The sequence below is a fragment of the Pseudophryne corroboree genome, chromosome 7 (genome assembly GCF_028390025.1).
Source record: "Pseudophryne corroboree isolate aPseCor3 chromosome 7, aPseCor3.hap2, whole genome shotgun sequence".
NCBI classification, from domain to species: Eukaryota; Metazoa; Chordata; class Amphibia; order Anura; family Myobatrachidae; genus Pseudophryne; species Pseudophryne corroboree.
In genome coordinates, this window is record NC_086450.1 from 44,971,696 (window position 1) to 44,995,397 (window position 23,702).

General features: G+C 45.4%; 1 protein-coding gene across 12 annotated transcripts in view; it reads left to right on the forward strand.

Annotated features, from left to right (window-relative positions):
- MAP2 (microtubule associated protein 2) overlaps positions 1–23,702 on the forward strand; it is a 360,999-nt gene that overhangs the window by 307,754 nt on the left and 29,543 nt on the right. For 7 of the 12 annotated variants that reach the window (XR_010181865.1, XM_063933123.1, XM_063933121.1 and 4 more), the window contains 3 exons: positions 7,579–7,656; positions 12,651–12,884; positions 18,742–22,227. Coding sequence is in view for 11 of the 12 variants with exons in the window: in XM_063933123.1 (XP_063789193.1) it covers positions 7,579–7,656; positions 12,651–12,884; positions 18,742–22,227 (3,798 nt within the window). In the remaining variant the exon portion in view is untranslated. The remainder of the gene's footprint in view (positions 1–7,578; positions 7,657–12,650; positions 12,885–18,741; positions 22,228–23,702) is intronic. The other 5 variants (XM_063933128.1, XM_063933131.1, XM_063933125.1 and 2 more) reach the window with 4 other exon arrangements.

Consider the following 23,702-nt stretch of genomic DNA (forward strand, 5'->3'; position numbering starts at 1 on the left):
AACTACGGGTTCCATCCCCGTGTTCCAGAATTTCCAAGCCTTCCGATAGTAGAGGTTCCTGCTGTAGCGTCCACTCTACAACACTTTGGACAAATTTGGAGAAAGGTTCATGCTAATCTTAAGAAGGTTTCTGTCCGGTACAAGTTCTTCGCAGATAAGAAACGGCGAGCCGCACCTCAATATAAAGTTGGGGACAGGGTATGGCTGTCCACACGTAATCTCCGGTTGAAGGTGCCCACCATAAAATTCGCTCCAAGGTTCATCGGTCCTTATCCGGTGCTACAAGTCTTAAATCCTGTGGTCTGTAAACTGGGTTTGCCTGCCCATCTTCGAATACCTAACGCCTTTCATGTTTCTCTACTCCGTCCCCTCATTCTGAATCGGTTCCACTCAGCATTCCCTAGGCCAACGTCTGTAGTGGCAGAAGCTGGAGCGGAGTTTGAAATCAAAGCTATTCTTGACTCTCGTTATCTTCATAAAAAATTACAGTACTTGGTGGACTGGAAGGGTTATGGTCCTGAGGAGAGAAGTTGGATTGAGGCTACTGAAGTAACGGCTCCTCGTCTGGTTCGGATCTTCCACTCCAGACATCCGACTAAGCCCGGGAAGTGTCCAGGGGCCACTCCTGGAGGAGGGGGTACTGTCACGCACCTCGGGCAGCGGCGACCGCGCTTGTCCCTGCGGGTGGCCTGGTCTGCCCGGCACCTCTCTTCTCCTGGCGGTCTTCGGCGGCGGGTCGGCGCGTCCCTCCGGCGGCTTCCCGGAAGCAAGGACGCCGCCATCATGAGCGAGGGCAAGGAGGCGGAGCAGGTCTGACGTCACCTGCCTGCTCCGCCAATCAGGCTAGGGCGGGGGATTTAAAACCAGACACCAGGCAGAGATCCGGTGCCTGAGTATCTTCGTTTCTCCTGCGGAAGCTGTGATTCCAGAGCTCCCTCGTCCCTGTGATCTCCTGTTCCTCCAAGCATCCTGTGCCTCCAAGCATCCTGTACCTCCAAGTACCTCCGTGCCTCCAAGCACGCCGTGCCTCCAAGCACCCCGTGCCTCCAAGTACCTCCGTGCCTCCAAGCACCCCGTGCCTCCAAGTACCTCCGTGCCTCCAAGCACCCCGTGCCTCCAAGTACCTCTGTGCCTCCAAGTACCTCCGTGCCTACAAGTACCACCGTGCCTCCAAGTACCTCCGTACCTCCAAGCACCTCGTGCCTCCAAACACCTTGGTGCCTCCAAACACCTCTGTGCCTCCAATTACCTCGTGCCTCCAAGCACCTCCCTGCCTCCAAGCACCTCCCTGCCTCCAAGCACCTCGTGCCTCCAAGCACCTCCGTGCCTCTAAGCACCTCCGTGCCTCCAAACACCTCGTGCCTCCAAACACCTCGTGCCTCCAAACACCTCCGTGCCTCCAAGCACCACCGTGCCTCCAAGCACCTCCGTGCCTCCAATTACCTCGTGCCTCCAAGCACCTCCCTGCCTCCAAGCACCTCGTGCCTCCAAGCACCTCCGTGCCTCTAAGCACCTCCGTGCCTCCAAACACCTCGTGCCTCCAAACACCTCGTGCCTCCAAACACCTCCGTGCCCCCAAGCACCTCCGTGCCTCCAAGCACCTCCGTGCCTCCAATTACCTCGTGCCTCCAAGCACCTCGTGCCTCCAAGCACCCTCGTGCCTCCGAGTGCCTCCCAGCACTCCCTGTACTCCCAGCACCTCAGTGCCTCCAACACCACAGTGTCTCCAACACCACAGTGCCTTCAATATCTCAGTACCTCAGCCTTCAGTATTTCTACAAGTCTTGTCTTTCAGGAGACCTTCAAGAATTCCTCTGTGCTTCCTGCTTGCCGTCTTAATCCTGCATGAGGAAGACCTACATCCGGCCATCTCTACTGCGACCCAGTAGCGGTTCCCCTTCCCGGTCATCGGAAGAAGCCCCGAGTTCACAACACTCCCAAACCAGGTCAGTGACAGTAACTGGCACTGTGGGCCATTTTCAGCGGCCATACCCCTTCTGGAGCGTGGCCACACCCCTTCTGGAGTGTGGCCACGGCCATTTTTCGGCGCACGCACTTTTTGTGTGCTTTTTTGGGGGGGGGGGGGGGGGGGCGCGGCGCCATTTTACATCTTGCCCTGGGCTCCAAAAACCCTAGTTACGCCTCTGCTCCCAGTCTCCCCTTACCACGGTGCCCGGCAGCCGCGCGAGGTCCGCGGTGTGTGACTGAGGAGTGGGAGGGAGGGATGCGGATGGGCAGAGGAAGCAGGACTCCAGCCTGAGAGAGTCAGCCATGCCAAGTCTCCACCAGCAGCAGATCCCAACAGGTTTGAGTGGAACGGCAGCAGCCAGCAGCAGTGACTCCGGTAAGACACATCTGTCTGTCACCACTGTTTTGTCCCTAATACCAATCTCTCCCGTGCCCTGTGTTCTGTCATGTCCCTGTCACCCCTGGCCTTGCTCTGTCACCCCTGGCCTTGCTCTGTCACCCCTGGCCTTGCCCTGTCAACCTTATCCTGGCCCTGTTACCCTTATCCTGGCCCTGTCATCCCTGTGCTTGCCCTGTTAACCCTATCCTGGCCCTGTCACCCCTGTCCTGGTCCTGCCGCCCCTACCCTGGCCCTGTCACCCCTATCCTGTCCCTGTCATTTCTGTCCTGGCCCAGTTGCCTCTGTCCTGGCCCCCGTCACCCCTGTTCTGATCCCGTCACCCCTGTTCTGACCCTGTCACCCCTGTCCTGGCCCCATCACCCCTGTTCTGACCCTGTTACCCCTGTCCTGGCCCTGTTACTGCATACCCTCCAACTACCTTTATGGCAGGTACAGTACCCACAGCGCCTCCAGACCCCTCCCCAATGCACCACGCCCCTCCACCACATGCGGCACTCCACCCCTCCCCCACACACTGTGCCTCCACACCCCCTACACCACCCGCGGCTCCCACTCCATCGCCCCTCCACCACCCACAGCACCTCCAGACCCCCTCCACCATCCACCCCCCATATATGTCTCCCCCCACACCTGCCCCCCCTCCACCCGCAGCATCTGCAGACACCCTCCTCCATCTGCGGTCCCCCCTCCCCCACCCACGGCACCCCCGCACCTGCCCCTCCACCACCTGCAGCGCCTCCAAACCCCCTTCCCCATCCGCCGCACCACCCGCACCTGCCCCTCCCCCACCTGCGGCGCCTCCGGAACCCCTACCCCACCCCCAGCACACCTGCCCCATCCCATCCCACAGCACCTCTGGAACCCTTCACCCATCCGCAACAGCAACATCCCCACACCTGCCCCTCCCCCACCCGTGGCACCCCTGCCCCTCCCCCACCTGCAGTCCCTCCGGACCCCTCCCTCATCTGCAGCCCCCACTCCTCTGCCCCTCCCCCTCCCGCAGCACCTCCCGACCCTTTCCCATCCACCCCCCCCCCCGCATCCGCCCCCCCTCCACCCGCATCATCTACAGACACCCTCCCCCATCCGCAGTCCCCCCCGCACCCACTACATTCTGTACATCGTGCCCTGCAGGTGCTGTTCACGCCGTTGCAAGGGGCTGCGCCTCCTTCACCACTGCACGCCCTTTCATTGTGCAATATTTAACCACTAACAAAGGAATGCAGGTAATACTCCATATAATACAAATATTGAACCCCAGAAAGGCATGCAATTGTAAAGGGGGCGTAGCCCCTTGCAACGGTGTGAAGAGCGCCCGTAGGGCGCGATGAAGCACCTAGTAGTTTAATAAAAGATTCAGGTGGACAATGCCCAGCATTTCTAAATGTAATAGCAAAAAAAGATGGCATTCAATGCATATCAATTAGACAAAACTCTCAGCCTCAGACAGATAGGAATAGGATGATGGTTTATTAATTGATTTAGGTTGGGATAGCCTTGCATTTATTCAGAATAATAATGGTACAAGAAGATGGAATTTTCCTATAGCCCTTCCACCCACACTTATGTTGTAGATTATACAAGGTATGTCACTTGTTGCCTGAAGTGCTTGGGCCTTGTCTGAGGCTTTATTCCTTGGATGACCTTTACTAGCAGAAGTAGTTCTTCTGTCAGTATTAGCACTGAGATGTTCCTGATTCATAGATGTATCCCTGACAACAGCAATAACGCTGTGTACAGAAGTGCCAATGGAAAATAAATCAAATGACACATAAAACTCTGGTTTAGCTGCCACCACAACATCATACTATAAGGCAGGAAGGGACAGACTACAGAATATTACACACTACCACACAATTATTTATACATATATATATATATATATATATATATATATATATATACTAGCTGTTCTACCCATTCTTCGCATGTAAGTTTCTGATTTTCACGGTTGTACGTATAAATAAGCGTTAGTAATTTGGTAAATCTATAGAGATGTAAATTTGAGACGTCTTAATGTAAGTAAATATTAATTCATGGTTCATGGCGTTCCCCCGAGGAGCACCCGTAGCAGATACGGTAAATAGTGACGGGACCGTTTTTTGTAGTTTATTAAATTATACACACTTGAGGTGCAATAAAAATTTTGATCCGATTGTCTATTTGGGCGTTATCGTTCACGCAACGCAAGCCGGGCATCAGTGATGACGTCATTATTTCAACCCCCTTTTCATCCCCTTAGGGGAGGTTTATTAAAATTCTAATTACATACTGTAATCTTCCTTTTTCCTGCCTGTAGAATACCTATGTTACATTTCAGCTTCCTAACATATCGGGAAGTAAAAGTATTAGTGACAAGTCAGGCAGTGAGTGAGTGAGGGTTTTCGCATATATATTTATATATATATATATATATATATATAGTGATGAGAGGGCTTATGTCTCACCACAATTGCCCACATTTCTGTTGGATTAGCTCCCTTCAACTGAGATGAACCGAAGACCTGCACATTCTACACCTGCAGTAGTAATTTGGAATTCTGGGCTTTCTGGGCTGCACAGCTCCAGGTGGAAAAATATAATTCCTTGTTTTTCCAGTTCGTCCAGAGCCAGCAGGAAGTCAGAAGCAGGAGAGGGGTTTAAAACTCCCATACACCTACTGCATGTTGCACTGATGCCTGCTAGAGGCCAGTTAGTAGGCTGGAGTATTGTAGTGCCAGGGACCGTGGACGTTGGCTGTGCCAGGAAGAGCATGGCGGATGGTGGCTGCAGGTCTTTGCAGGAGAATGACTGTTGAGCACAGGGAGTGCTGAGACATTTACCTATTATGTATATATAATACACGTGATATCCCAGCAGACGGGATGCTGGCTGTCACTATACCGACAGCAGGTTTTATTCCCACTCAGTTGGTGGCATGGACCCACCGACTCAGTGGGAATACCGAGCATTTGTCGGGATTCCGGGTATCCGTATTTCACCGGCTGTTGGGATTCTGGCGTCGGTCTCATGAATGCCGGGATTCCGACAGCTGGTATATTGACTACATCCCATATACTGTATATACATAAAACAAGCATTTATTTAGTGTTTTAAACTTTCTATTGTTTGTACTGTGCTGAGTACTCTCACTGTGGGGGAGATTCAAATGTTTGAAAAGTCAGTTGGGAGTTTTTTCCTATCTAATAGACAGGAAAAAAACAGACACCCAACTGACTTTTCAAACATTTGAATCTCCCCCTGTATGTTCTATTCTCCAATACACTTTGAGTCGCACAACATTTCATTGATACCTCTTTTGCTCTGGCATGTTAATTTGATCAATTACACTTAGTTGAAAAGATCTAATGAAGTAAGATCAACAGTCGTGGTTAATGACACACACAAAGCACATTTTACAATTATCAATTACTGATAGTCAATATTTATTTATCTAATAGCCTTTGTGATGTGCTTCTATTGTGTTCTTTGATTTCATAGAAAAAATCTATACTTGTTTTAGAAAAGAAAGAGTTTTCTAAGCAATATTTTAATGATGTATTTACATTGCTACATGAATGGTTAAACGGAACTACACAGGCTGTTTTCAAAAGAATCATAGATACCATAGAAACCAACAGACACCATTGTCATGCTGAATACAGTTATGTTTTAGTAATAGTAGCTGCCTACGTGATGCCAATTTTAATTGTACAGTAGTAGAAGTAGACAGATCTTTGATGGACAATTTTCTAGCCCATTAGGTTTTATAAGCTACTGTACCTAGCAAATGAAATGCCATAAGACTAAGGGGGTCATTCCGAGTTGATCGCTAGCTGCATTTGTTCGCAGTGCAGCGATCAGGCTAAAAAACGGCAGTTCTGCGCATGCGTATGCAGGGCAATGTGCACATGCGTCGTACGGACACAACGAACGATGTAGTTTTACACAGGGTCTAGCGAAGCATTTCAGTCGCACTGGTGGCCGCAGAGTGATTGACATGAAGTGGGCGTTTCTGGGTGTCAACTGACCGTTTTCGGGGAGTGTGTGGAAAAACGCAGGCGTGCCAGGAAAAACGCAGGTGTGGCAGGGCGTGTTCGTGACGTCAAAACAGGAACTGAACAGTCTGAAGTGATCGCAAGCGCAGAGTAGGTTTTGAGCTACTCTGAAACTGCACAAAAAAACTTTGTAGCCGCTCTGCGATACATTTGTTCGCAATTCTGCTAAGATAAAGCTAAAATACACTCCCAGTGGGCGGCGGCATAGCGTTTGCACGGCTGCTAAAATCTGCTAGCGAGCGGTCAACTCGGAATGACCCCCTAAATTCATTGAAATGCACAATATATTATACAGCACGGCATGGCATGCCATTGAATATGGAAGCAAAGTGGAACATGAAATTGTATGTATATATATATATATATATATATATATATATTGCCGACCCCTCAAAATGGCAGAACAACATACCAGTAATGTCAGCACCCGAATGGAGCAACACTTGAATTGCTCCGTCGGGCGCCATATTTTTACAAAGCTTTCCATATTACAGGTGGAGCTAGAAAACCAAATTTAGTGCATGGGGTATATTTACTAAAAATCAATTTGGGTCGATGTTAATCAATTTTTGGTTGATTTTGTATTTCAGGGTCTAAATCCCACACTTACTAACAGATGATTTTTTACATATTTTTTTTTTAAACAATGTCAAAAAATCATCTGTTAGTAAATGTGTGATTAGACCCTGAAACACAAAATCGATAAAAAAAAATCGACCAAACATCGTTCAAAATCGGTCAACATCGTTCCAAATCAATTTTTAGCAAATACTCCTCTTTGTCTCATTGCATGAAGTGCACATTTGAACATTTCACGCAGCCGTTGGATTACAGTGGACTGGATTGGGCTATTGCAGCAAGAACCAGCGCACCCCTCTCACTTCACCGATTGCCAGATCTTGCCGAAGTACAAGTAGCCCATCTGTAGCTACAGTAGGGATTCCAAGCACCAGAAATACATTATTCAAGAATTATAAATGCAGATGAAATGCTTTGTTGGACTTCTGTCTGAAGTGTTGAACCTTTTAGACTGCTTTAGAGAACCTACAGTAGCCCCGATCGATGATGTACTTACTGTATATATGTGCATAGTGCTAATGTACCTTCTCGGTGTATCTTCTTCTTGGATTATTTTCAGTTTAGTAACCTGCATGTATTTGCTTTCAATTCTAGCTGTCGAAGATACGACCAACCTGCCGCCTTCCCCTCCCCCTTCACCAGCATCAGAACAGATGGGAATGGTGGAGGAAGGTAAGGTATTCTAAAGAGATAGGTCCCTTGTGAGTTTTGATGTAGAATGCACATTACAAATGGGGAAGAAACGGAGCAATCTAGCAAAGGTCAGGAACACCCTGCTTGTCTTTCATAAACACTGGTTCTTGTGCTGGTGTTACTAACCATTCCCCAACATCCATCTCCACGCCATACACTCATGTGCTCTCAGTGCTGCTCTTAGACATTAGACGGCCCAGGACACAGATCACATTAGTGAGCCCCTGACCTTCTTCCAATAACAAAAGTATATCACAAAAGTAGGACGTATTTCTTTACTTTACAGACAAAACATTTCCACTATGGATAAATCTATGTAAGGGGTTTATTACATTATTGAAGTTATAAGGACAAAAAATCATATTGTGCAATCAGAAATTAAGGCCCAAATGTATTAAGCCTTAAAAAGTTATATAGTTATATAGTGGAGACAGATAAAGAGAGATGAAGTACCAGCCAATCAGCTCCTAACTGTCATTTTTCAAACACAGCTTGTTACATGGCAGTTAGGGAGCTGATTGGCTGATCATTTATCACTCTTTAGGGGATATTCAATTATTGTAGAGTTTTTCGACAGTCGATTTTTGGGGGGGGTTGAATCGGCAAGGGCGAAAACGGACCAAAAAACTGTAGAAAGTGCCCAAGAATCCGACAAAACACGTGGATCTGTGGCAAACGTGGTGTTCGCCTGGGCGGATTTTTTAAAAAGTTGAAAAGTCGGTACGGGCTTTGAATAGGGCAAATGTGACTATGACCTACAAATGGGCGGAAAGTGCAATTTTTTCGACTGGTCGAAAAAAAAACCGCACTAATTGAATACCCCCCTATAACCGTCTCCACTCTATATCACTTTGTAAGGATTAATACATTTGGGCCAAAGGGGTCTATGTACCAAGCAATGGAGAGAGATAAAGTGGACGAAGGTAAAGTACCTGAATACATACTAAATGCCGCCGGTCGGAATGCGGGCGGTCACATGACCGATTGCGGCATCCTGACACTGAAGATCCTGAGATCAGAGGGAGTATGTATTCTACCCCCCCAACCCCAACCCTTGGGAAGGGGTGGGGAAGGGGGGGATGGGGTGGCTATAGCTAACCCTCCGGGGGTATCAGCTATGGCTATCCTTCTGGTGGTGGCAGCTAGGGCTAAAATCCTCCCTCCCCCCTAGTGCCTAACCCTAACTCACCCTAGTGTCCAACCCTAATCCCCCCCCCCCCACGGGCCCTAACCCTGAATCCTGATACTCACCCTTGGGATGTCGGCTGTCGGTGATCTAGCGACGGTCTGCTGAGTGGTTATGGGATGCCAGCGTCGGTCACATGACTGCCGGCAGTTGGGATGCTTAAGGCATCCCAAAGTACTAACCAATCAGCTCCTAACTGTGTTGTTTAAACTCAGTCTGTAACATGGCAGTTAGGAGCTGATTGGCTGGCACTTTATCTCCACCCACTTTATCTCTCTCCATGGGCCGGATGTAATGAAGTCCAAATTCAGCGGCCGCGTGGGATGCCGGATGAACTCAAATCCACTGAACAACAGCACATTGCTTGAAGCTGCAATTTTAGGGTACCCAGAGCATAATGGGGAAGACTATTATCTAAGAAATGAGAGAACCCAGGGGCGTTATACACAGTAATAGCAAAATTACAAACAAGTAGAAAAAAAAAATCAATTGTAATTATTAATATTAATCTCTATAATAACACGTGATACGGTTGTGTTACTCTTAGTTGAAATAATGGTGCTTTTTTTATATAAGGAGGGCTGTTACTTTTAAATGATGTAGATAAATCATACTTATGCATTAAGTTAGTAATATAATTTATGCATTCATTTAGGTATATCCTGGATTGCTCTGTTAAAACGGATAAAATGTCTTGGCGCACAAGTTAAAGGCCACAGAACATTAGACTAAAAGCACAGTACAGTATGTAAAGGCCCATACACAAGTCCGATTTGACCTGTTTTCATCCGATTCCAAAGGATCGGGCAGATACTGTACAGTATATCGGATGAAAACAGGCCAAACTGGATGTCTTTGGACCTGAGATCATATGTGCAGCACATATGATCTCTTGGAATTGGATGCACCAGTGACACATCGCAGGTGCTTTTTAGCACACGCGATGTATCGCATCTGATCAGGGCCGTAGGTGTGTGCCAGCGGGCCGCACTGCAGGCACACACCTATAGTCTGCAGAGCGGGGAAACGCTGGGCAAAAGAGGTGCTCTCCCCGCTCTACTCCTCCGTGACCCCCCAATCCTCCCCCCGCCGGAGAGAGAGGCTGCGGTAGTGGTAGGAGGCAGGAGATTTCAAAACTCCTATTCAAATGAATGGGCGGTTGCTGATTGGCTTAGAGCTCTCAGCCAATCAGCGACCACCCATTCATTGGAATAGGAGTTTTGAAATCTCCTGCTTCCTGCCGCTACCGCAGCCTGTTCCCCGCCGGTAGCTCCCCGGGAGTCCTTTACATGCAATAAATCGCATGCGATTTATCGCATGTAAAAAATGGCACATCAAGTGCCAAATCATACGAAGCCCTCCCGGATAGCTGCCGGGGAGCTTCAAAGGAAATCGGGTTAGTCGGACCTGTGTATGATGGCCTTAAGAGAGAGTTCCTGGAGATGCGTAGAAATGGAGTCTGGTCAGCATACCGGCAGTTGGGATGACGAAAGTCCCAGTATTGGCACTGGAATCCCAACAATGGTCAGAAGATCGGTGCCGGGATCCTGCCTTGGATCACAATGCTCTGGCGCTGGAATCCGACTGCCGGTATCCCGATTGTAAGTATGCCGGGGTGGGTTAGGTTGGGAGGGGGGGTAGGTTTAGGCTGTGGGAGGAAGGTTAGGGTTTGGCGCCACCAGGGAAGGTCAGGGTTAGGCTGCGGGAGTTAGGGTCAGGCTGCGGGAAGGGAGCATTAGGGGGGCAGGGGATTAGGGTACACTACTTACCTAACAAGTGTCGGGATCCTGCGTGTCGGGATGCCCCTGTCGGTATTCTGACCACTGGCATTCCAAGGTCCGGGATCCCGATAATTTTCAATATTTGGGGGTTGCAGCAGTTTTTGTCCTGTTATCTATATAGAGCTATAGATAGAACACCTAGCCTTATTTCTCTTACTATGTATAACATAATGTACAAAACATTTCAGCATCCTTACAATGTTACTCTTCTTCTGTCTGAATGCATATACGGGCAAATGTAATACCCTGGTTGATTGTTAAAAGCATTTTTGGAAAGCATTAGACTTTTATTAAAATGCTGGAAGTTTACACGTGGATTAGAACCAGAAATATTATATTTTCTATAATACTTTCTCCCTCTTAGAAAACAACATCCAAGCTAAAGTTTTAGTCCACAGGAGGTATCGCTTCCTGGGTGGACAATTGCAGATAATATTTTATCATGGGGACTCTTTGTGTTGAACATTAACATGAAAATTAGGGGTTGCATTGACTTTGGTATTCGCCAGAACCTATCATACAGTAGATTTGGTACTTATCCGGATCTTACTGGATGGATTGCGTGCACCACTAAAGTAATCACACCCTATCCAATCTGTAGTAAATATACTTAATGAATTCAACCTTCGTACCATACCTGTAAACAAGCCGTTGGCCAGTCTTTTTCTACATCGCTTTTGGCAAGTGCCGTAAAGAAAATGACAGTAAGCACACCACCCGTATTCTGTATAGTAGTTTCCTATTACCCTACTGTCGTACACAAATGCTTACATCTAAGGGGGACATGTATTAAGCAGTGATAAAAGTGGAGAAGTGAGCCAGTGGAGAAGTTGCCCTTGGCAACCAATCAGCTGCTCTGCATACCTTTATTGTATGCAAATTATAAATGTTACATAAATGCTGATTGGTTGCCATGGGCAACTTCTCCACTGGCTCACTTCTCCACTTTTCACTGCTTAGTACATGTCCCCCTGAATCACGCACCTCCCATTTCAAATATTCGGAGGATTGCAAAACACAGGCTAACAATCTTTTGTTTGTCATGCTTAATTGGGAAACACCTTTATGGATTGTTGTGAAAGCAGTCTTACAGTATGTTTTCTTTGATGGTGTGACAAATTATACATCTACTTCTAAGCTTACTTGCTCTTTGAATCCAATTAAGGTGGACATTGCTTCTCTTAAGTAACAAAAAGTTGGCATGTATTGATATAAATATGGGCCTGGTTCTGAGTCAAATGCAAGTACAAAGCGCCCCTCTCCCCCCCCCCCCACCGCCATATTGGATTTTGCATACTGTGCATGCACCGTAGAAAGTAATCGCAAATAGTACATGCGCTGCGCCATGCATTCGCACACTGAGATTACCAGACCGGACGGTTCGTTCCATGCGTGGCTAGACCTCACTTTCATTACAATGCCCATTTCTGGGTGGTAGATAGGGGGCTACCATGCGTGCACACAGAACAGATCCGTCTTGTGGAATGTCTTGTGGGTGTGTAGCCAGATCTGTGCAGCAATGAGATGTGCATACGAAGATGGGATGTCCCCACACTAATAAAAACAGTTCCATCCAGTGCCACCGAGAGCTGAGTGGGGCCTAGGTACTGAGGGCGTGGTCAAACTTGGGAGGCATTCCCATGCCCCTCTGGAAAATATATGTGCCACGTGCTGCAAAACGGGACATTTGTCCCCCTCAGCAGTTCAGGATCAGGTACTCAGTACCTGCCCCCTCTTAGCGGCCCTGGTTACATCTGCAGACATAAAAACACTGGGCGGTGCCGCCTTTCCGCTTGAAGACGGACGCGCACTTGCATCAGCACAAGTAGTAACTCTGGCTGCAATGGCTGTATGGAAAGCATCCATTTTGCGTGTGACCCAGAACCAGGCTCTATTTCTGCTAGCGTATCCAGCACACCATCCCTTACATAACTTTCCTGTGAATTGTCTTGTCCGTTCTCTTCACCTTGTTTTCCATCCCCCACCTCCCGCCCCCCCCCTTTAAGAAGAGAGAGTTAAGGGTCCTGTGCCTGAGGAAGAAGAGGAGACAGCTCAGGGGGGAGAAACCAGATCACCTGAGTCCTCCATCGTGGGGCTCAGCAAGGTCCAATCAGATTCAGGCTCTGATGTCGCGCGACACCAGGAAGAAAGTGTTGTGTGCGAAATAACTGATGACACAAATGCTGCAGAAAGTGAAAGAGAATCCTCTGCTGTTGTTTTGCCTTCCTTACCAGAGGAAGGTGTGTTCTATGTACTGTATACTACTGTGCATGAAGCTTCTACCCAAGCCAACCTATCTTAAGTGCTTATCCGAGGCTGTTCCATTTTCGTGTTGTCATTATTATGGCTTTGCCGTTCTGCTAAGCTGACTGCAATCTGTTATGTGTCACAGACGATGACGCCGTGTCCTACCTCAATAGCTGACCTGCAGGTTACTGTGCCATGATACAAATACGCTTTGCCGCTAAGCTGTTGCTTCATGTTAGTCTTCTTCTGCCATGTTAGACGTGTTTGCCAGTCACATTGCTGATAACTGTATAGCTCTCTGATTTATTTTTTTGTACTCATTTATTTTACTACTTAAATTCATTTTCTCTTCATATAGATGCTCAATTTATAAACTCAATTTTTTTTTTTTTTATATCTCATTTGGTTAATTTACGTTTTTTGTTTCCTGGTCTTTTTTTTTTTTTCTATCAACAACTACTGTTTTCTTCTTCTTTTTTTTTGTAGCATGTCCTTTTCCATCCATTGCCGGCTGCGGCTGCCCATTGCAAGCTATAAGTCGGCATTCTGTTTCTTGCCTTGATAATTGTGTATCTTTCACTGTTTTCTTTTCCTTTATTGTGTGTGTGTGTGTTGCAGCTACAAATGTGCAAGGTTTAATATCCACACCTGTATAGATACCGACCTAAATATCACACGCTGTAGATAAAATAACACATTTCAAGCTGAGCAGATAGGGTTGGTAGTAACTAAAATAATGCACCCAGAAATCCTGGAGAACTTAATCGACTCACATTTGGAACTTTCATGAAGTTTTGGGCGGTAGTACAAAGAAATATTTATTTTGCCAACTTGACCTTATTTAAAACGCTAAACTATTTTAAGTGGATGTCCACTTCAAGAGGAATATATATACGCTCTGGTTACCTCTGACATTTCACTAGAAAATTTAAATTAATACAAACACATGACATCCTTGTTAAAAGACACAGCCTTTTTTCAGGGTCTATCCCTAATTTTTCCTTCTATTAATATCTTGAGATAAGTGTTAAGAGTTATGTAAGATGTCTGGTACATCCTTGTCAGATTAGCCAAGAGAACCCGTCACAGCCAGGGTCGGACTGGCCCACAGGGGTACCAGGGAAACCACCGGTAGGCCCCACTGCCTGAGGTCCCACTCCTTCCTCTAAGGATCAAGTTCCAGACTGTATTATACATGGTAGACTAGATATGTTGCATTACACTGCACTAAACTATTGTGTATTTCAAGCCTCTGAGGAGGCTGGCCACACCTCCTTTGTAGGCTGGCCACACCCCTAAGTATGGGCCCCTATCACTGCATTCCCCCGGTGGGCCCTTCATGCCCCAGTCCGACACTGGTCACAGCCTTTGATATACTGCCCCAAATTTCATCGCTACGGCCTTTAACAGTGGAATCAAGATAGAACAGATTTCTCAACCTGTGGTGTTCGTACCCATAGTAACCTCTTTTGGTAGATTCAGGTGTCACTTAGGAGGAGATTTATCAAACATTCTAAAGGGGGTAAGTGGAGGTGTTTCTCATAGCAGTGGCAGCACCGGGGTCAGTGACACTCGGTGGGGCCAAAATACCCGAAAAAGGGGTGTGGCTTTATCTAAAGGGGACATAGCTTCACGGGAGCCCCGCTGACATCACTAAAGGGGCGTGGCTTTATGGGGAAGCCCCTGATTATCTCACTCCGGAGGCGTGCGGGCTGCCCATGGAGACTCTTACAGTCCTGCCGGCTCCTTTTCAGTGACAGGATCCGAGTGCTGCAGGTTAATGTCACACTGCAGCATCCAGCTCTTGTCACTGAAGAGGATTGGGCATTTTGTTTCACCCCCAGGGAAGGGTGACACCCGGGAGTGGCCCGCACCTGCCGCAGCACCCTTGTGATGCCACTGGCCCATAGCAAACAATAAGTTTCTAGCTATCATTTGTCTAGTACAGGCTATAAAGAGATATCTGTAATCTGATTGGTTGCCGTAGACAACACTTACATTTGTCCCCTGTAGAAGGTTTGACAGCACTTTTGGTTAAGTTTGCGGTATTAGTAAATATTAGTAAAGAATACTATATATATCAAAATTACGTTTCTATATTTCAGCACTCGTTAAAAACAATTTAAAATAGTCAAACCATAGAATTAGCTGCGACTCCTGCTCTGACCAATTCCCGGTCCAGATCACACTGTTGCAATCCCTAATAATAAGAGGGGCGTGTGCTCATAGCGTAACATGCAGAACTATTTTACCTTAACGAAGTGGTGCCAAATGAAGGACCTGATCCAGAGGTGAATTTGGATACAGCCGCATCTTTTGCTGCAACCATGACTGCAGCATTATGTTACTGTCAGGGTCACCCACCGGCTGCGGTGTTAATATACCTCTGTGCGCATTAAGACGCACCATCAGTCGCACCAATGAAGACTGCACCAGTGCTATGGAGGCCCAAATTCTCTATCTGAATGTCTTTAAATGCAGTCGCTGACAGTGACCTGCCCAAGTCCGGCTAGCCACCTTCCTTAGAAATGGCCACCAGAACTGCATCACTCTGTGCAATTTCGATCTGCGTCTTTCAGCGTCTTTGAGGTAACCATTGGATGCATTGCACAGAATTAAAACAGCCACTGTTGTCCAACATCACCACTGACACCATCTCTAAATCAGAATCATTGTGATCCTAATTAGAATATGCTCACAATTCAGGCTTATCTAATCATGCCTCCATGCTAGGCTAAGTTGCCAGGCTAGGGCCTGATTAAGAGTTGGATGCAGATGCACCACTGGTTACATGCAGTTCTGGGGGAAGGAGGGGGGGACGGGACAAACTAGGGATGGCCATCGGTGGGTTATCCACCACAGATGGTGTAAAAACATCTGTAAGCGAACCATCAATGGTTTTACCCATCGATGGTCACCCCTGTATTACACTACAATGAAATGTGGGCCAATGAGAGCCTGGGGGCGTGGCTTCATGGGTGACAGGGGGTGGGGGCTAGTGGGGTAGTGTCGGTGACACTTTGAGGAGGAAAAAAAACAATTCGGAAGCACTGAACCATTGACGGTGGGAAACAACCCGGTTCTCCCCCATTGATGGTGAAAGTATTCGACATCGGTCATAGACCATCGATGATTTTGAATCATTGATAGTCGATGGCCATTTCTAGGACAAACACACCCATAATGTCAACTTGACAAACATTTAAATAGGACTTTGGAAACGATTTCAAGACGGTAATTGGTAAACATTTATAATGTAAGTCCAAGCTCATTTTTCTTACATAATGGGACTAAGAAGAATATAGCAAAACAGGGAGTAGACAAAAAAGGCTGTATCTTTTGATCTGCTGATGCTAACATTTTAATAACAATCAAGTAGGAAAATAAATCTCAATTAACGATGGTGCAACAAAAGTAATTTAAAGTCGGTGAATAGTTCTCCATTATAATGCAATTTTCCAACAGGCAAAAGGCGCTGTATATAAAATTTTAAGCACAGGCAATGGAATGTCTATTGTAACGCAATATATATTAGACAACAGACTCTACAGGTTGAGTATCCCGTCCCCAGATATTCCGAAATGCAGAATATTCCGAAATACAGAATTTTTTGAGTGAGACTGAGATAGTGAAACCTTTATTTTCTGATGGCTCAATGCACACAAACTTTGTTTAATACACAAAGTTATTAAAAATTTTGTATTAATTGACCTTCAGGTTGTGTGTATTAGGTGTATATGAAACATAAATGAATTGTGTGTATGTACAGAAACTTTGATTAATGCACAAAGTTATTAAAAATATTGGCTAAAATTACCTTCAGGCTGTGTGTATAAAGTGTATATAAAACAAATGCATTCTGTGCTTAGACTTGGGTCCCATCACCATGATATCTTAGTTATTATGGTATGCAATGATTCCAAAATACGGAAAAATCCGATATCCAAAATACTTCTGGTTCCAAGCATTTTGGATAAGGGAGACTCAACCTGTAATATGTAGTTGGTTGTTTATTTATGGATTCTGTAATGTGAGTTATATCAGCCATCACGTCACAATCGACTTCATGTCCCAGTGCTGTAAACTGTACAAAGAGGGCAGTTGTCTAGAGATGAATTATCTGCTGATCAGGGAACCTTTTAGCTGGGCGCGATGACCCTGTATATTTAAGGACAGAGAAGCAACATCTTCTGCCAGAGTTGTTATGGTTAAATACATCTTCCAGCACAGAAGGTTATGTGATATGTCTTATGTTGATAATGTCTGTGTTGAGTTTTCAATGTGTTTTACTAATGCAGTGTAACCTGATTAATAATAACGGAGGTAGAAGTGTTTGAACTAATTTGCACTAACTATTTAGTGCTAGCACCAATCAACAAATAAAAAATAAAAAATAATAAAAAATCCAGTTTTGCTTCAGGAGAAAAGTAAACATTATTTTTAATAACGAATGTTTAGAAATAATGTCAATGTAATAAAATCGTCGGGGTCAATTTAATAACATGGGAGTTCTATTTAAGATAGGATGTTGCCCATAGCAACCAATCAGATTCTACTTCTCATTTATCTAGCACCTCTAGAAGATAATATCTGGAATCTGATTGGTTGCTATGGGCAACATCCCATCTTATATAGAACTCCCATGATAGTAAATTTACCCCGTCATCTGTGACACAGTTACCTTCTCTGATTATCCCCGCTTTTCCACAAATACACAGAGTCCCTATGTTTCCACATTTAGTGGATAAAAGTGCCAATGACATTAAGGCACCAGAACAGTGTACAGTGAATGCAACCCTAGCTGTACCTGATTGGATGGCCAAGGCTTCTGTCCAATCAGATAATACATTCACTTCCTTATTCTAGTACTAGCAGGTTTGTCATTTTTTAATACTTTTACAATCATGTCTGACTCCTTTGTATCTTTTCTTGTAATGGGGTGACCCTACCAAAGTGCAGCCTAGTTCAAGACCTGAGTAGTTGCAGTTTAAGATCATAACTTAACTTCCTACTGATTAAAAATGTCCCTGTCTATTGGGCCCGATTCAGACCTGAACGCTGTTGTACGAAATCGCACAGCGGCCGATTATCGAATGACTGCGCATGCGTATGCCCGCAAATATGCATGCGCGACACCAAACAGCGACAGGATGGTGCAAAAATTTCGACTGTAAGGCGCTTGCAAGGTGATTGACAGGAGGAGGACGTTTGGAGGTGGAAACTGGCCATTTTCTGGGAGTGGCAGGAAATATGCTTGCGTTTCCAAGTGTTTTCTGGGAGGGTGTGTGACATCAGCTCTGGCCCCGATCAGCCTGTGTGTATCACACTGTAGAAGTAAGTCCTGGGCTACGCACAAACTGCACAGTATAGAAAAATCATTTGATGGTGAGTTGCGAACGGATTTGCAGATGTCCGCTGCCTGGCGAAGTCTTCTCACGGTATACACATGCATTTGCACACTTGCACAGGGCGGGTTTTCACTCTCCCTGGGCGGTGACTATCTGATCGCAGACCTCTGTAATTTGCAGCTCAGCAATCAGGTCTGAATTGGGCCCATTGTACGTTGTTTTGGGGATTTTTATTTTGCAATAGTTGAGGATTTTCAATAGGTAAGAGAAATCTCTCTTGTCAATAATTCATTAACATAAGCAAATATATGTAATATAATATCTAGTAATAATCAGGTTACAGTGTTTTGGTTTCCTGCTCTATTTTACGTGTTATGCCGTTTGACGTATCAGTTGTAGTCATGTATGCTTTGCTGCATTCATTGGCAATGATTTCATTTAATATAGGGTATCTGTAATAAAAGCAATCAATATATGTTATGAAAAAATCAAACTGCTTTAGATTTACTTTCAGCCTCGAAGATGGGGGGACAAGGACAGTTGGATTCTCTCCCTTTCTCTGTGGAAGCCGTAGACACTGTTGAAGAAACTCCATCAAGTAAGAGTGAGAGCGGGGAGGGATCAAAGCAAGGTGCCCTGTCATTGCATGCTTCTGAGCAGGATGTGAAGAAACCGGAGAAGGAAGAAGAGAAATTACCTTCAGCTCTGCAGATGCCTAGCGCCGACACAGTGTTTGAGTCTCCGCATGTTTACTCATTTTCTGTTGAGCCTTGCACTCCGACATCTCCCGAAGCAGAAACAGCTGACTTTTGCCAGGCCACAGCTGAAATCACAGGCAACCTTTCAACAGCTCAAACAAGCATTGTGAATGAAAGCCTGCTCTCTACTTTCCCTTCAAGTCAAAGTGAAAGTCCTGTGCCACTGTCCACTGTGTTTGATAAAGGGCAGGCTGCCAAAGATGAACTTTCTTCACATACCTCAGAACCTGTTACAGATCCATTCGACAAAAATACTACAAGTGCAGCCAAGACAGATGTCTCTGAAATTCCCAAAGATAGTACAAGTGACAGCTATCAGAGCCAGCTGGTTCAGCCTGAGGTGGAAACCAGTGATGTGATGAGTGCTCGGATACAAGACGAGCCCCCAAGTTCAGTGGCAGGAAGTGAGGTGGCTGCTAAAGATTCTAGTAAGCACATTGAGGATATTGGTTATGGACATTCCAGGTCTGATGTACCACACACATTACATGAAACTGACACCCTGTTGAAAAAGGAAGAAGTTATGACTAGCAAACCTGGTGACAATGCAGAGCAACTCAAAGACTTTGCCAGTGAAGAGTACGGCGATGATGATATTGCTAGTGGAAAGACTACAGGCCATCTGAAGGAGAACTCTGATACTGACAAACGAGAAGCATCACTTGTTAGTAGCAGAGACACATTTGAAATACATGATAGAAAAGACATTGTTCCTGAGTCTCCTGTAGAAGATGTTTTACCAGAACCTAAGACTGATATCAAAGATCTAGATGATCATAAAACTAAACTGGATGAAGATAAGTCTGGAATGTCAACGTATTTTGAAACATCTGCCTTGAAAGAAGAAGCATTGCAAAGTAATGTGCAAAAAAGCAGTGACTACTATGAGCTGACTGATGTCAAAGAACCCTGCTCCACCACACATACAGCCAAAAGAGAGGAGGATGAAGAGGATGATAACTTAGTACCAATTGCTGAAGAAAAGGTCAAAGCCTCTGTTCCTGAAGTAGGGTACAGCATGTTGACCTCAGGAAGAGTTCACTCCAGTGTGGCTTCGGGGGATCGTCTGTTTACGATTGATCCAAATATCTATGCGGATAAATCCGAGTTCCTTAGTAAAAATAAAGATGATCTAACCTTAAGTCGCAGTCTAGGGCTTGGGGGTAGATCTGCCATTGAGCAGAGAAGTATGTCCATAAATCTCCCGATGTCTTGTCTTGACTCCATAGCACTAGGATTCAGTTATGCCCGTGCTCATGATCTCTCTCCTTTAGCAACTGATATTCTGTCTAACACAAGTGGAAGCTTGGATGACGGAGATGAGGCTGACTTACCAGCCACCAGCCCAGCTCTAGAAAAAGCCCCTTCATTTCCAGAAGAAGCAGAGCATGAAGAAGAGGAGGAGGAGGAGGACAACAATAATGAACCAGAGAAAGACAGTGGGAAAGAAAGGTTTGAGTTAGAGCCATTATGTGAGTCCCAATACCAAACTAAAGAGTACTACAAAAATGGTACAATTATGGCACCTGACTTGCCTGAAATGTTAGATTTAACTGGATCACGGGCCAGATTAGATTCTGGGAGTGCAGATTCTGATGCTGCTAGAAGAATATCTGCAACTTCTGATATAATCATTGATGAAAGTTATGTGATCCAACATACATCTATGAGTGAAGGTAGCAGCCTTCTTGTAAAGACAGATAGCCAGCAGGAAGAATTGGGCTATTGTGTTTTCAATAAGTACACTGTTCCTTTACCATCCCCTGTACAAGATAGTGAAAGTCTAAGTGGTGGAATGTCTGCCCTTTATGAAGGGCATGCTGTAGACCCATCCATCATTGAGGTAAAACTAGCAGCAGCAGAGAAACTTGAAAAAGAAAGACAGGGATCGAGCAGTGATTCTGTATTTACAGGTTGGGAGTCAGAGCAGGAGAAAAAAGTTAGTGAGAGTAAGCTTGACCCTCTGATAGAAAAAGTTGAGGAACAGGTTGATTTAAAAGAAACCACAGAGCAGAAACCACAAATGGAGGAACCTGGTTTGGAAGACACAAAAGAGAGACCCTTCTCAGAGAAGAGAGATGAAAAATCCAGTGATGAAGATTCTAAGTTTTCTGTACAAGATGTCAAAGAAGCACTCCCAACAAAACCTGAAGCATCCCCAGTTTCAACTCCAGATATAACCACGGCAGTGACATTTGAACTTGCAAAGTTATCTACTGAGGAAACGCTAGATCAACAAGGGGTTAATGAACCCACAAAATGTGAGACACAGTTGCAAAATGAGTCTCAAAAAGGAATAGACATTGGAGCACAAGACACCTTGGCTTCTGACTCCAGTATGGTCAAAGTAGATTCTGATGAAGATGCTGCCCTCTTAAAGGATGGCTCCAAGCTTTCTGAATTGGATTTGAAAGAAAAGGGTGCAAAGCCTGACTTAGTCCATCAAGAAGCAGTTGACAAAGAAGAATCCTATGAGTCAAGTGGAGAGCCAGAGCAGGTTCAAGAGCAATCACAGGAAGGGCCCAAGCATGTATCCCCTGTCAATATACAGAAAACGGTGGCTGAAGATAATACTTCACAGATCACACATGAGCAAACAGATGCTGTCGTTATTCAAACACAGGACACAAACGAAAAAGAGCCAGAGGAAGCACAAAAGGAAAATGTCAGTGAACTTCAAGATGAACAAACAGTTGAGGCAGTGCCGATGGAAGAAATTGAGCAGAAGAAAGCTCAGCCTGTGGTCGAGGAGTCTGATGAAGAGGAGCATGAGGTAGAGTCAACAGAGGAATGTAGCAAAGACATAGCACAAGAAACAACACAGCAGATTGAAGCAGAAGAACTTGGCAAAGAACCAGCGGCAGAGTCCATGGAAGAAGCCACAGGAATTATTGAGTCTGTAGTCACAGTTGAAGATGATTTCATTCAGGTGGTACAAACGACTATAGATGAGGGTGAACCAGTGGCTCAAAATGTTCGTTTTGCACCATCTCAACTGACTGAAGCAGAAGAGAAGCCTTCAACAGAAGGAGAAGAAGTTGAAGAAGATGAAGAAGAGGTCATTGAAGAAGAGTCCAACGAAGAACCAAGAGAAGGGTCACCTTGTATGCCAGCTTCTCCAGTAAAAGAAGAAACAGAATACCAGACAGAGACACAGGATGATTACAAAGATGAAACCACAATTGATGACTCTGTGTTGGATACAGACAGCATCTGGGTGGATACACAAGGTGGGTCACATTTTGTTTCTCTTTACCAAGTGCCTCATACCTCAGTGGTGTCAGTAGTCCGTAGCTTACTGATATACTATACGGCCACCTCACTTGTGTGTAGACAACGGATAGACTTTAAAAAGTTTGCTTAAATTGTAAACAATATTTTGCACATTTTAAGTTCACATAAACATTTTTGTAGTTTGTTACTTGGTGCAAACCTTTTATACCTGGTTTTGCTACTTTAACATTATAGTTTTTGCACCCGTGTTCCACTTGTATATAAATCCCCCCTATAGTACCTATAGTATTTTTAAAATATCATACTATTTTTTGTGGCAATAATAGTCTGAGGAATATTAGCAATATATTGAATTTACCTCCCTACAAGCGCTAGATAGAATATACCCAACATTCCAGGTACTTGAACACTTCACCTAATTACACATCAAACATTGCTACTGGATTTATTTGTGTGCCCTTCAAATCCAGTTTGGCGTAAACATGTTTCTGTGATGTGTTTATGCTTAGATAAGAGACCATCTGTAATCAGTTAAAACTGACATGAGAAACAATGTGCCTCATTCAGATGAGGTTGAAGGAGCTATCGCTGCCGGTTCCAAGGAAGCAGCAGCGATAGCAGTAATATAGTAATGCAGCAGGAGGTGTTGCAGCATTGGATGGTCTGTGATATCATCACCTGGCTGTGTGATCCATGTGGTTGCGCAAACAGGCCGCTGCAGGTCCAAGCAAGAGGACAGGAAATCTCCGACCTCAGATGGAGATCCGGGCCTCATCCCTACCCAACAACTTCGAACACATGCCACTGTTTTGAGAAACAGAGGCCATCGCTGCCCCCTGCTTGTCTCCAAATGGTATTAGATTGTCAATCACTGACAGTCTGATGCTGTAGTACACAGGTTCTCAAACTCGGTTCTCAGGACCCCACACAGTGCATGTTTTGCAGGTCTCCTCTCAGAATCACAAGTGAAATAATTAGCTCCACTTGTGGACGTTTTAAAATGTGTCAGTGAGTAATTAATACACCTGTGCACCTGCTGGGTGACCTGCAAAACATGCACTGTGTGGGGTCCTGAGGACCGAGTTTGAGAACCACTGCTGTAGTGCGACCAACATTACAGACCCATACTACACATGTGCAGTACGGGTCCAGTGCATGCGCGGTTCTTGCGGCATGCACCGCAGAAGCGTCGGACCTGAAACAGGCGCTGTATGCCAAGATCTAGACACAAATAGTTTAACGCCTAGGTGTAGATCCAAAATCTGAAGTTTATTCCCCATTATCATGGAATCACATCTGCTATAAATGAGTGATCAGAACTTATTTAATTGTGTATGTATGTATATATATATATATATATATATATATATATATATAAAGACATTCTTCTCAGTTGTCTATCTGAGATGATGACTACTACATAATTATTAGTTGGTTGATTGGGAAAGAACATTTCAGGTTTGAGAAAACC